Here is a 15274-nt window from a genome sequence, read left to right on the forward strand (position 1 = left end):
GACGTCCTTTCCTAGTTCCACTCTTTGCAAAGTAGTATGAAAACTGTGCGTGGCGGCAGGTAGTCTGTCATATTCCTAGTGAAACAAAATTTTCCCAAAAAAATGGGCTGAAAAAGCCCCCAAAATGGCCCACAAAGCCTAAAAAATGGGTCAGAAAAAGCCTCAAAAACAGGCCAAGAAAAGCCTCAAAAAACGGCCAGAAATAGCCTCGAAAATGGGCCCAAAAGCCCCCAAAACGGGCCAAAAAGTTTCAAAAAATGGGTAGAAAAAAGGCTGGAAAAGGGCTGAAAATGAGGCGCATTTGTTTTCCTCTTCTAAATTTAGGTGCGTCTTATTATAATGCAAAAATATGGTAATAACTAAGAATTATGCTTCCGGGTTCTATTTCTCTGACTATAAAAAAGACTATTTTGTTTATTTTAAATATTTATTAATCACACTGCAAGAAATTCTGGATGGTGTACAACAATCAGTAAAACAACAAACATAAAAACACCTATTAAATTATAAAATAAAAAAATAAAAAATGATATATAAAACTAAAATAGTAAAAAAAAACTTTTGAAAAATCTTGAAAAGAGTAAAACAATCAAACACAGTAGAGCCATCTAAGAATGTCATATGGTGAGCACAATGATAAAAAAGACTCACCTCTTGGAATCCACCAAGGGTAACACTATCAGATGGGATTTGCAAGATTTCTTCTCTGCCAGATCTAATGGGATGATCTGATGTAAGCGATTGTCCCACAAATAATCTGGTCTCATGCCATGAAGGACTTTAAAGATTAAAACCCATAGCTTGAATTGATCCCTAAAAACATCCTTACAGGTTCTAAATCTGTGGAGATATAGAGATCCTAAACAAATTTTGAGATGTTTCTTTCTAATCTTACTATTAATATCAATCTGTCTGCCTCCAGTTAATAAAAAAGGAAGAATTAAACATGACAGATATTGAGAATAAGTTTATTTTGTGGTTCACTCCTTGAAAAAAACTAGCAGTGTTACTACTGCTGCTCTCCAAACCTCATTACTGGAATTACATTATTAAAGAATTTTGCGATTGCTTATGCTTTATGCACCTCTGTGCCGTACATAGCGCCCCTCTTGAAGACCATTTGAGACATGCAACTGGTTCAGAGTGTGCAGGCAGTTCGACTGCACCTTATATTAAACCCAGCTCTATAAGCTGCACTACCTCTTAATGTACTTCAGGATGGAATTAAAGGTGCTGGTTGTCAAGTATAAAGATCACCTCTCTCCAATTGTTTTCATTTGTCCCACTAGGTTCATCAGAAGGGACAGACCAGAAGGTCTTTTCAATTAATGTCATCTTTTGGGACATGGAAAGTATGTCTTTCTATCACAGCATCTGCCAACGCCTGAAAGTCTATTTTACACACACACACACCACACCACACCACAGGTCAGTTTGGCTAAGACTCTTTCATAAAATGCTGAAGACCTGAATGTGTTCAAGTTCCTGGGGTTGGAAGGTTAGATGGCTTGTTGGCAGATTTCTGTTTATTGTTTTATTAGGTTTTTTTCTCAGTGATTTGTTTTAGTCTATGCTTTTTTAAAAAAAATGTTTTGATAAGTTTTTTTTAGCTATCCAATGTAGCATTTTTGAGAGGAGGAGCCATATAAATTGATTAATTAAATAAATTTTCCATGTGGTTAGTTAAGAGTAAGATTTGCAGTGATTTAAAATGCAAAACATTCTTTAATTTGAACAGTTCAGTTCAGTAGAACAGTAGAATTGCAAGGGTAAAACTAAATGCACAGTTACTCTGATGTTACTTATGGCAATACAAAGCAGTCTTTGTACAAGTGATAGACAATTCTTAGTTTTGACTTTATATGTCTTTTGGCCAAGTGCTCTCTGGTTCATCAAGATGCTGCATGCTTCAGTTTCATCCATAGAACAATGCAATAATTTAAACTTTGCAGCTGGAAGTTAATCTTGTACAATACCAGTATAAATGTAAAAAATGCTAAAAATTGCTTGCTTCCCCTTATAATTCAGCCAGGATCTTATAATCTATAAATTTGATTTTCCCTATAGAAAGTAATTCTATTGTAGATTCTTAATATTTTACCTGTTATTGAGTTTTTACTAAAATAAATAAATAAACTAAGTCATTACTTGGCTCCTGTGACTAAACCAGTCAGTTCATGGAAGTATCTCAGTAACATATTAATTGACTTTTGTTATAGTTCATAAATGGTCACAAATTCACATAATTTCCACAATGTGGTTATGACTGAAGATTCTAAGATCTAAAATCTTGCAATCTGGACTTTAAAAAGGCTGCATTTACAATTTTAAATTTAATTTAGTTTGCTTCCAAGTACAGTTCATGGTGTTGGCAATCAAATTTAAGGCCCTTCATGCATGGGTCCAAGGTACTTGACATTTTATCCTACTGGGGTTGGCCCACATCACCTATGCCAGCAGAAGAGGCTTGCTGCGAGCCCCAGCGGCCAAGGTATTCCAATTGGTGTAGTCCAGAGAAGAACTTTTTCTGCCATTGTGCCTATCCTTTGGATCATTTTGTCCCCCAACCCAAAGTGAGGTTGTCTCCAAGCTGCCCGACTTTCCTTAAGAGCTTGAAGGCCTGGTTCTGTCAGTTGATTTGCGGCTCCAATGGAGCAGTTTCATATTGGGGTAGTTGATAGACTAACAACATTCCACACTGTCATCTCATACTTCCTCCCTCCTATCTTTTAACTAGGTTAATTATCAGGATTTTTATAGTATTTATATAGGTTTTGTACAGTTTAATTTTAATATTGTAAACTATCCTAAGTTATCTTATAGTACGATGGGTGGCTAATACATTTTACAAATAAATAAATACAACAGCTTTGTAACATGCAGTCGGAAAATGAGCAGTAGAACTGTTTTCAATAGGAAAACCAATTTCTTATTTAATGTAACTTCCTGGATTAAATGCTTCATCATAAAGTTTATCTAATATGGCGAACATAGAAGCAAAGTTGCTGTTTTCGTTAAAAATTGCTTGTGACTCATTACATTCTTATATAGGAACTTTCAACATGTGAAAGCATGACTACTCAAACACAGGTTTTAAGTCTTGAATGTGTAATCATTGCTTGTTGCTGAATATAACCACTAGTAGATGATTTGGGGTCCTTTCTCCTTACATAAGGCAAGATTCTGATTATCATATGTTGGCAACTATAATTACTAACAGGAATTTTTCCCCCTCTGGGCATTAAACTTTATGCTGGAGCAGCTGAATAGTTTCATAGCCACACTAAGCTGTTTAAAATGCAATCTTACAGTAGGCTATTTTCTACAGAGAATTCTTTTCTTAAGGGTGAATAGCGGTTGCCTTGCCACCCAGTTTTCTAAATGGGTTCTAATGTTCCCTTTGCTTTTCAGGTAAGATTTTTCTCCTAGGTTTTTCTCCCTCCCTCCCCCCATCTCTCACTCTTTCTCTCTCTCACACACACTCATCACACTGGAATTATAGATGTTCTAAAGATCATTTTAATTTAGTTAATTAAAATAATCATACATTCTGATTTCCAACACAATAAAATTTGTAGTCCAGTGTTAATATTTCTTTTTTAAAAGATGGAGTTATTTTCGTAAGTTTTGTACATTTCTGAGGCAATGAATAAGGGTTAGAATTGAAAAGATTACATTTCTGAAGCATATCTGACTATAGTTGGAATAAATTTAAATTATTCTTTAAATATATTTTGTACTATTTTATCAGGTATTAAGTAAATAAGCACAATACTTGTTCTCCTGAATTTATAATCACAGTAGGATTGGAATTTCTGTTATAAGTCAATGCAGTCACAAAGCAAGTTTTCATGTGAGCAGTCCCAATCTTATTACAATTTTTACCATGGTAATTAAATAAATCAGTCAGTTGTTAAGTATAATAGTATATATACCTGAACAATCAATGGATAGCAGTTTGGCCAATATAGATTTTACCAGAGAACAATCCAGATTAAAGAGTCTATGCAGTCCCAAAATAGATGAAGGAGGGGGTAAAGAGCTTCAAGGCAGCAGCACCCTAGAATCTCTCAGGATATATCTAGTAGCTAAATAAAAGGTTAACCTTGACTGGATTTTGCTGTGTTCCTTTTAGCCTTAGGCCTGACATTAAGTGAACTACATAATCATTAAGCAAATCTGGCCTTTTGAATTGACTTTGCTTGTTGGAAACCAGCTGGGAAGATTGCAAATCATCATCACATGAATGCAAGATGTCCCAACCATTGTAAACGTAAATAGCAACCAAATTACAAAATTACAATCACCTGACCATGGGGGTGGTATAACATAAATCTAAGATATCTGGAGGTCATTGGTATAGAAAAAATGAAGCATTGATGAATATTTCATTTGTCCATCAATAAATAAATATATCTATATATCTAAAACAGAATTGCAGAATACAGTTGCAGAGTTTTCTCTCAAAACCTAAAATAGCATCTACAATCATGTTTATTAATTATGTGTTTTAAATAAATTTTAACTATTCTTATGCCACATTTCTTTGTTCTAATGGAGCCCACACACAATTCAAATAGCAATTGTTTAAGACCATTTATTATTTAGTAATAAATAAATGCCTTTTTTTTCTTTTTATGATCTTGTAATCCCTTTTTATCAGGGTGGAGTCAGAGTGACTAAATGGAACTGAGCATTTACTGGTCGGATGCCCTTCTTGACACCTATGTAGAGTTCGCAGCAGATATTTTCCCTTTGTACCTTGATAGAGTAAATTCTCCAAATACTTTTTAAAATTTCATTGAGCCCTTCACTTATTCATGCTATTTTAGCCACTGCCCATGCAGTAATTTAGTGAACAACACAGCACATAATGATTGAGCAAAGCAGCCATGCAACCACAATTTAATAAAATTGCATGGATATCTGCACACACAAAAATCATGACAAGGTTGTTCATATGTTAGCTGGAATTTGTTTTAGAATCCTAGTTTATATGGAAATTAACACAAAAAGGGGTCTCTGAATAGGCTTCTTCAGGTGAACATGTAGCAGCCAGGATCAAGATTGACAATTCAGCCCCGTTACTAGACAGACCTACATAGTAATGTATATATTGCCAAAATTATAGTAATTCTGGAAACAGAATTTTCTGCAGGTGTTGAAGTGAAGTCATGTAAAGCAAGTGCTACTGATATGGTATGTGATAAAATCTAGTATCTCTGATCTATTTGAGAATCATTTGGAAATACTGTAATTTCTTTTGGTAACTTCTCAAAGTGAGTTTTTATTAAAACAATTTGTATTGCATTTTAACAGCAGATTGAAAATATGTTCATTCATTCATTCCCTTTGGCTTCAAGAGTGCCCTCTTGTGGTGCTATATAACTAAAGTATGTATGCAAGACATTTTCTAACAACTCTGTTCAGTTAATGGCTACCACCTCTGTAAATTAGCAAAAAAAAGAACTGAAATAAATACTAAAATAGGGTCTGATATGCAAATAGATATAACTTGCATACATGTTTTCAAATCGAGAAAAGGAGGTGGATGAGAAATCAATGAATGTAGCAAGAATACAAAGCTGAGAATAAATATATTTCTTCAGTAATAGAAGTATGTTAAAAAAGTGTTAGTTCAATACAGAGTTTAATAGGTTCTGAATAGATTAATGTGTTTGCCTTGGCAACTGTGAAAATGGTGGAAACAATAGCTTAAGATATTACCTTGAGGGAGGAATATCTGAAAACTGTCACATATTAAAACGCATAGAAGGAATAAATGGAAATGCCAATAATTCCATATGTATGGAATTATAAGTCTCCTATAAGAAATATTATATTTGATGAGGTAAAACTACCATATTTTTCAGACTATAAGACTCACTGGAGTATTAGATGCACCAAGATTTTGAAGTTTCTGCACTCAGCTGGCCTCCCAAACCCTTTGCACACCTTGTTTTATGTGAAAAACTGCAAAGTACTCCTGGGGGTGGGGTGGGGGGCAAAAATGAGCAAAAAACATCCATTTTTTTCTGAAAATGGGCCCATTTCTTGCAAAAAACAGGGCTTGCATAGGCTTTGGGAAGCTTGTAGAATGCTCCCGGAGGCTGAGGAGTACAAAAACAAGCAAAAAACAGCCCACTTTTTGTGAAATACACTGAATACAGCATTTTTGGCCTCCTGAAACCCTGCCTCCTTTGCAAAAATGGACGTGCAGGGGGTTTAGAAGGCCTCCTAAACCCTATGCATGTCCATTTTTGCAAAGGGGGCAGGGTTTCATGAGGCCAAAAATGCTGTATTCAGTGTACAAAACACACCCATATTTTCAACCTCTTTTTTGGAGGAAAAAGGTGCGTCTTATACTCCGAAAAATACGGTATATGGTATATTTGTGTTTAGTGTTGAGTTTCTCTTATCTCGTAGGAAGAAATGGTATTTCTTAATTAAACAATTGAAATTATCTGACTGATAGCATTCTAAGAAGGCTGTACTATACATAGGCATCTTTTTTGCATAATGCTGCAACAGCTGATTTATTATTTTTGGAAGACATATTTAATCTTTTGTACTGAACGCTTGCCTCTACTGTTGTACAGGATATCTCTGTATTCCAGTAATGTCTTCTCTAACATTATGCTATTAATATCTTGTTTCTCCCTAACTTTCCTTTGCTAAAAAAACACCCCATCACTGTTCAGTTTGTTGTGTAGTGTATTTGTTTTATTAATTCTAAATATAATCCTTTTCACTGCAATTTATATTATGTTGCTGATGATAGTTATTTCCAGCATTCTGCTGAAGTAGTCATGCAATAATATTTTGATACCTTGTGTATGAAATTTCTCTTAAAGACTTTCAAAAATGCTGTTACAGACTACATTAGTGCTAAGGCTACACAATTTGTACTCGAGGGAGACATATAAATATATTACAGATCATGCTAACCTTAAGCAGTAACAGATGCTTTAATAAAGAATCATTTGTATTAATCTAGATCAGTTTAGGAATGTTAACATAATCACAATAAACATATTTATTGATGTATTTGTATCATGCCTTTTTAATTTTTCCAAATAAATCAAGATGGCAAACATTTCCAACACAACTTCCTCCTATTTTCCCCACAACAATAACCCTGTGAGGTGACTGGACTGAGAGAGAATGACTGGCCCATGATCATCCAGTTGGCTTTCATGATATGGGCATTGGCTTTAGAAAGAAATAATATAAATGCCTCTGAATACTAAACAAAATTAATTTGCCTTAGTTTTCCAAGGTCTTGAGATATTATCACGAGACCTCAATTGAAGATTGAAAGTTTTCCATTCCTTTTCCATTGAAAGAATGAATCACTGGATATGAGCAACCATATAAGACTGTTGTTGAACTTGTTCGTCTGGTACAGAAGGCAGCAGTCCATGTTCTAATGGGTGTAAGTTGTTTGACGCACATTATTCTACTGATTAGAATAATGGCTGTCAAGATCTTACATTAATTCCAGAGTATAAACTTGCCATTTAGAACTGTCCGTTGCTTTGGATCTATCTTGAAGTCTGCCTCATTTCGATGCCATGCAACAATTTATACCATTAACTTAAACTCTCCCCTCACTGTATTATCCTTGTGCAGAATCCATATGACAGGAATTGCAGAAAGAATCATTCTTGGTAGCTGCTCAACCAGTTACAGAATTTTCTTCCCTTGGAGACTTACTAAAGTACATGGACCTTTCGGAAGCATTGTAAGATGTTTTCATTTGGTCTGGCTTCTAGTGATTGGGCCTAAGCCATTAATAGGGTTATTAAAACTTACATTAAAACAATTTCAATGTAAAAGTAATATTACTGTGCCTTAATTTTTAAAGTATTTTTATGAATCTCATACTGGATAAAACACTCACTTTTCAATGTTTATGTGTCTTAAAATCTGATTTTAGATTTTTAGAACCGAGGTGGCGCAGTGGTTAGAGTGCAGCACTGCAGGCTACTTCAGCTGACTGCAGTTCTGCAGTTCGGCTGTTCAAATCTCACCGGCTCAAGGTTGACTCAGCCTTCCATCCTTCCGAGGTGGGTAAAATGAGGACCCGGATTGTTGGGGGCAATATGCTGACTCTGTAAACAGCTTAGAGAGGGCTGAAAGCCCTATGAAGCGGTATATAAGTCTAACTGCTATTGCTATTGATTTGGGACATACTTCAAGCAGACAAGATTTGTATTTAAGGGCACAGAAATACAGTGCTTGAGAAGTCTACAAAAAAAGATTGCAATCCTAAATTTAATATGCTTGTTTTGAAATTGGGTAAAATGTTTTCTAGGAAGAAAGCATATAGAATTTATGACATTTGGCAATAGGAATAATCTATTAAAGCTGTACCTTGGAATACCAGAAGGATTGCCTTTTTTATTTAATTATAAATTTATTGGTCACTTGGCAATAATTTTCTTTGAGCAGTTTAGTAAAATAAAAAACACAACTAAAAATGTAATATTAAGAACTATGGAAAATCAAAACTATATTTAATTCAGGCCTGGAACACTAGAATAGCTCTTGCTTGTCATTAAATTAATGATTATCTGGGTGCCTCTAAAAATTCTGTCACCTTAGTTACCACCCACCACACCTCATTCAGTGTAGAGTCCTCCAGTAATGATGTTTTACAATATATCTGCACTGTTTTATATCTGAAATTTTAAAAACATTTAGATCTATTACTTTTACAGTAACTGTGAAAAAGTGTTGGCTGACAGGAACAACCTAAAAGACACTTTGGATACAAAATAGCAGTTAGCAATAACAGTTAGACTTATATACCACTTCATAGGGCTTTCAGCCCTGTCTAAGCGGTTTACAGAGTCAGCATATTGCCCCCACAATCTGGGTCCTCATTTTACCCACCTCAGAAGGATGGAAGGCTGAGTCAACCTTGAGCCGGTGAGATTTGAACCGCCGAACTGCAGCTAGCAGTCAGCTGAAGTGGCCTGCAGTACTGCACTCTAACCACTGCGCCACCATTTATATTTGTATATATAAATTACATCATTTGCAAAATTTAAGTATAGGTTGCTTTTTTGGATCAGTTCTCCACAGTTTAACGAAATTATCATATAAGCATTGGAGTTGTTAGGTTAAAATTGTGAATCATAGCGCTCTCTCTCTTCCCCACATTTTTGCAGTCATTACTAAAAAAGGCTATTATTAGCATACAAATAAGATTTATTGTTGGGTAAAATAATATCCAGCTGAAAAAAAACATTAATAATTCAAGTTTGGGATTATAAAATGTGTGTGTGTGTATGTTTCTGTTTGTGATTACTTATTCTGGCACATAGTGATCTGTGGGTTTGCTTTTAAAACAAATGTATAATACCATCCTATAAATGTCTGCTCGCTAAGTTCAGTGAAACCTTTTACTCTAACAGGTAACTGTATAGTAATGCAACCTTTACAGTTTTATTTTTTTCCTGTTTTTGAATAATAAAAATTACGTAATAATTTAATTTTTTTTATAAAATGTGCAGAGTGTGTCCTTATCCATATGCCACATCCCTGTGTTTTAAATATCTTAATGCATTATACTTAGAATATGGAAAACATGTTTTAAGCTGCAATCCTATGCAAGAGTTCTGTAGCTTGCTTTTAAAACCCTCTGCATAGGGTTGAGATGTTGAAATACAAAGGAAAAATAGAGGCATGATGGATATACCAAAAATCACCTAATATAGGTAGTTTTGTAGAGGTTATGTAAGTAATAGTGGGAAACATTCTGAAAATTGCATTAATACTGTTAAAATCAGAAATATATTTATTCAATATGTCCTTAAATACGAATCAGTTCTGAAAACGAATCAGTTTGAAAAGTACTGAGTACCCATGCCATTCTTTACTAAATTTCATTCTGATTTATATATTTTGCCGCTATTGAAAATAATTTGCTATAAGGTTTACATTTATAGATTATTGAAATAAGAATAACATTTTGGTCAAAATGATTAAATTGCACATATGTGTGCTTATATATACATGTAAGAATTATGTTAATATTCCGTTGTCTCTCTGGAAGTGTTGAAAACATTTTATGAATTTTGGTCTTTAAAGTTTAACATTACAAATAATGTGAATGTCTATCAATTTTAAATCCAAGTTTTTCATTAGGTAGTTAATATATTTCCTTATCAACTATGTATATTCTAGTTGCTAAAATTAGTTTAAATGTTTGTTGGAAATGAAATAATAGAATTTAGGAATATGTACTAAAATCTTTGATCACCTATCTTCAGGAATTGTAGAATTAGATCTGTTTTGATTTGCCTTATATTCCTTTGAAACTCTTAAACAAAATCACTTCACTGTAGTTGCACACTTAAGTGAGAGTTGTTTACAGTAATCATGCATAAAATCCAGCTTTTTAGTATCCAGAATTTCATTTACATAAGTACAGAGACATTACAAAGTCTTAATAAATCAGCTAAGAAGACTATTGTTAGTAATACAGGTAGACCTTGACTTAACAACCAATTGTTCAGCAATTATTTGAAATTATCATGGTGCTGGGGGAAAAAAGGGGCTTAACAACCTGTTCCCAAGCCAGTATGCAAGATGGCTGAAAGATCAGAGATGAGGGGTTGGGGAGATAGATAGGTGGAGGGAGCAGGAGGCAGTGCTTCTAGTTATTGTACTTATTTATCAAATGTACCCCCCCCCCCAAATCTTACCACAGGGTAACTTTGGGTGGCTTAAATATAGTCCTTTGTTGTACTGAGGCTCAGGCAAGGCTAAGAGGGACCAAGTTAAGAATGGGTGGGTGTTCTCAGAAGTCAGTGCAGTCATGTGACATTTTGCTTTATGACTGCACCAGTTTACAACAGAAGTTCCTATTGCAATTGTGGTCATGAGCCAAGGACTACCTGAACATTTTATGTGGCTTATTGTGCCAATTATATTTTTTGTCGGTAGAAATTAGATGTTCCCTGTCCCACCCGTCTTTGTGTCTCTTCTTTATTTTTTTAAAAAAGTAGCTTTTAATAGTTCTTCGTAGTTGGCTGAACTTAAAACATATTTAGATATTAATGTATTCTCTGTGTATTTTAATTCCATTTTAAATGAATTAACTTTAAACAAGATACTGTATAATTGAAATGTTAAAATCATTTTTTTAAAGCATTGATTTTATCTGGTTTGTAAACTTTCATATTGCTCTTTTTTCATTAACTTTCTTCTTGCTCATTGCCATCAAGTTTTAAAATGTGGCTCCACTTGATTATGCTCACATATCCCTAATAGAAATACTCCGGTAGCTGCCACTTAATTGCCAAATTACTACTATGAATACAGAAACATGATTCAAATCTGCCAAAACAGAAGAATAGCAACAATATAATTTGCTCTTGTTTTAAAAAAATATTCCAGAAAAATCTCAAATGATTTATTTATTATTTATTAAACTTGTCACTAGAATTCCTTGTTAGCATATTTTACAGTGGAATTTAATTCAAACCCTATTACTTATTGTAAATGTGAGTGTGAGTAGAGCAGTTCTGACATGTGTTTGTGTTTCTAGGTACGAGCACACCAGTTAGTTTTACCGCCTTGTGATGTAGTGATCAAAGCTGTAGCTGACTATGTCCGTAATATTCAAGACACCTCTGATTTGGATGCCATAGCTAAAGATGTTTTTCAACATTCACAGGTAAAAAAAAAAGAATAAAAGTTAAAAGGTGTATATAGTTCTTAAAGAGTATGTTGCAGTACTTGTGATTTGCAGTGAATATGACTTATTTTTACTTGTGTTTTATAATTCTCTTTGTAAGAATTGCTAAAGATGATCAGAACTTAGAAGAATTTTTGTTTATTGCTTGTCTATGAAAGAAACCCTTAGGTTGACTGCTTGCCTTTATACAGTTGGAAAAAGTTTATAACTGTATAGTAAAGCTGGTAGGACTGGTTGTTCATTTGTGTATTTAATTTTAATAAATGCTAATTTTAACATTCTTTTAGTCTAGAACGGATGACAAAGTTAAACGATTTAAGAGAGCAGTTGCATATTATTCAGCAACTAATAAGCCTATGCCATTTCATCCACCACATTACCTAGGTAAGTTCATATACTCATGTAAGATATTGAAGGATTTTGGTTAAAAATGAACTGTTTCTTCAAGCTGGCAATTTGCAGATGTATTAGGTTATAATTTATAGGTTATAAGGTTATAAAAAGGAGACCAATTCTGTAAATAGTTGACAATTACAAGTATTTTAAATTGTAGCAATAATGTGAAATGCAATATATTTTATTTGAAGTGTATGTATGAAAAAGTAGACATAAGTGCCTCATTGGTCAGTGTAGTACCTCAACACAAAGGTAAACTTCGGTTTGAAAGAAAGGCAAACAATTTTATGTAGGCTCAGAATGAAATATCTTAGTAATCAAGACAGATAAATTTTATTCCATATAATCATGACAATCTAAAGCTAGAGTTTTTACTATTAATTGCATTAGTAAAATAGGTTTTTTAAAAAAAAATAGAAGCACAAAACTGGAGCAAATGAATAAATGTCAGTTTTCATTGGTTGATGATGTTACTTTAGTTAACAATTAAAATTATAGTCTGTAGTAAATATTATGACACTTGTCTTCCTATTTCACAATAGTCTGATTATTCTGAGATTTATTTAGTGTATTCTGAGTTGACAAAGGAGGCAATGTTGGTTTGTTGCATGGATTGTCTTCTGTATCTTAAACTGAAGACTGGAAGAGCAATGTGTTTATGTTCTATATACAATAAGACTTATTTTCCCAGTTTTAGTGGGCTAGTTAAAAGCAAAAACACCAATATACAAATACTGCTTGACCACAGTATGTACAAGAAGGTAGTCTTCATATACTTTATTCTTTGTCATTTAAAATCTTGAATTCTGACCACCATAAGAGAATATGTTACTCGACTCAAGAGAGTTATGAATTGTTTACTACTATAATAAACTCCCTAGATTTTATGCTTCTAGTTCTAAAAACAAAATCAGATGCAGTACCTGTATACTGTACTTTTTTTCTACTAAAAAAAAAAGAAACAGTAAAAACTAAAATGGTGGGACTGGATCTGTTATGTAAATAGAAAAGGAGAGTGTTTTGGAAAGAACATGAGATTGCCAGAAAACTGGCACTCGGCATAGAAAATCTTTCCTGAAAGAGGCAACAATGAAACAGAAATTGACAAAAGTTCTGAAATTTGAAGTAGACAAAAATAAATAACTCAGGTCAGAATTAAAAACATAAAATGGAAGCCTAACACCATGACCTAGATCTTTTATTTTCATATTAAATAATCATCCAGATTTACATTGGACTACACTTCATGTAAGAGGGGAAAACCTTTTTGTTTTCTCCCCTAAACAGGCAGACCAAATCACTTGGGAATGCCGGGTATAATGCCACCATATGTGTCTCATCAGATGCTTAACATTCCACAGTCTGCCCTGCAAGCAAAGCAAGCGGCAAGTACATCCCCTCCCCCTTTTCTGCTAATCCTTCTGCTGTTGGAACTCATGATGCATGTATATGCTTGTGGGCAATATGCACAACTTTTAAGAAAACATGGCCTAATTTATACTTTCTTTTAGGCCCAGCCTATCTCTAGTCATGGTAACGCCCAGGGTCAGGGCCCATATCCCTATAGTCTGTCAGAACCTGCCATCACGTTGGATACAAGTGGAAAAAATATTTCTGAGCAGAATTACAGCAACATTCCTCATGAAGGAAAACATACTCCATTATATGAACGATCCTCTCCAATAAACCCAGCTCAGAGTGGGAGCCCCAATCATGTTGATTCGACATACTTTCCTGCCTCTTCTACGTCATCTTCCTCAGATAATGATGAAGGCGGCGGAGGTGCTGTGAAGTAAGTACAACAAAAGACAGCAACATAAAGCAACCTGTTGTTGGCCTCACATTTGTTAAGATGGATCCAGATCTGGGCAAATAACTGTTTGGTGGAAGATTTCCCAGCTGTCTCTTCAGCAGACCTTCAGCATGAAAAATATTGAAAAGTAGAAGAGGGATCTTGGGGGAATGGTATGAGCTGTAAAATTTGATGAACATAGAGTGGGAATTCCTTAATTAAGGGATCTTTGACATGTGCCCTTTTGCTTGAAAGAAACTTCTAAAGATCATGCTCAGGTTGGTAAGACGAGATAAAGTGAGGAAGATCACATTGTGCCCATCAATTTCTGTGGGATCCCTACGATCTATTATCTTCATTCTTGTTATTTGTAAATTAATCCTTATTTGTGGTAACAATTTTACTTATGAATTTTTTTTAATCAAGAAAAGGAAAAGATTTTTTAAAATGACATTTTCCTAGTTGCCTCAGCAAAATATTTTACACTGGTCCTATTACTGAAAAAGTATATAGTATTTGTGAAATATTTTGTATATTTTAAAATAATATTTTATTCTTAACTGGTTGAAGTGTCAAAAGCTTTAAAATTTAATATAAATAATATTAAACTAAAGCCTTCAGAAGAATGGAAACAAATTTCAGAGTAATGATGACATAACCATAGTTTTGCTCTGTACTAATCAAAATAAGTTAGTCAATCAGGATAGAGCTGGAACAGACGTTGGAGGTCTCCTAGTCTAGCTCAAGCAGAAGTCCCTATATCATTTCAGATAGGTGGCTTTCCAGTCTTTCCTTAAAATCCTCCAAATTAATATGACATAAACAAATCATGCAAATATGCAAAAGCAGCCACTCTAAAAGAGCAATGTAAAACAAGCATATTTAAATCAATTAACTAATTTAAAAGGACTTACTGGCATCATCATGACATCAGCTTGGGTGCAAAATACCAAGAATGGTAACTGAAAATGCTATTTCACCTGCTGAAGTAATCTTTGATTTACAACCACAATTAGAACAGGAATTTATGTTACTAAGTGATGCGATCATAATGTGTATCCTCACATGAACACATTGCTTAGTGACAGCAATTAGTAGTCATAGTTGCTGTTGTAATTCCATACATACAGATCATTAAGCAGGAAATAGGAAGTCCCAGGTAGGGTGAGCAGGAACACCATAGGAATGAGGGAAGATAGCTGGGATACTGCAGTATGATGCAAGCTCAGGGAGGCTGGACAAAGAAGATGTTGAATCCATGCCTGTGTTCCAGTGCAGGAAGGCTGGAAAAAGACTATGTTGCTACTCATTGGTTTCTTGGCATACTGCAGCTCTCTAGTTCTCAGAAGAGCCCCTGAACTGCAGCATAACATGAA

At 34.3% G+C, this 15274-nt stretch overlaps 1 protein-coding gene across 1 annotated transcript in view; it reads left to right on the top strand.

Moving 5' to 3' along the window:
* The window catches only part of FAM120A (family with sequence similarity 120 member A), a 63307-nt gene that overhangs the window by 22987 nt on the left and 25046 nt on the right, over window positions 1-15274 (top strand). The window contains exons 4-7 of the mRNA XM_087709078.1: window positions 11561-11689; window positions 11998-12094; window positions 13394-13491; window positions 13618-13898. Of these exons, the coding sequence (XP_087565204.1) occupies window positions 11561-11689; window positions 11998-12094; window positions 13394-13491; window positions 13618-13898 (605 nt within the window). The remainder of the gene's footprint in view (window positions 1-11560; window positions 11690-11997; window positions 12095-13393; window positions 13492-13617; window positions 13899-15274) is intronic.

The sequence above is a fragment of the Thamnophis sirtalis genome, unplaced genomic scaffold (assembly GCF_051295495.1).
Source record: "Thamnophis sirtalis isolate CommonGarterSnake01/CBP01778 unplaced genomic scaffold, rThaSir2_p1.2 scaffold_3, whole genome shotgun sequence".
NCBI classification, from domain to species: Eukaryota; Metazoa; Chordata; class Lepidosauria; order Squamata; family Natricidae; genus Thamnophis; species Thamnophis sirtalis.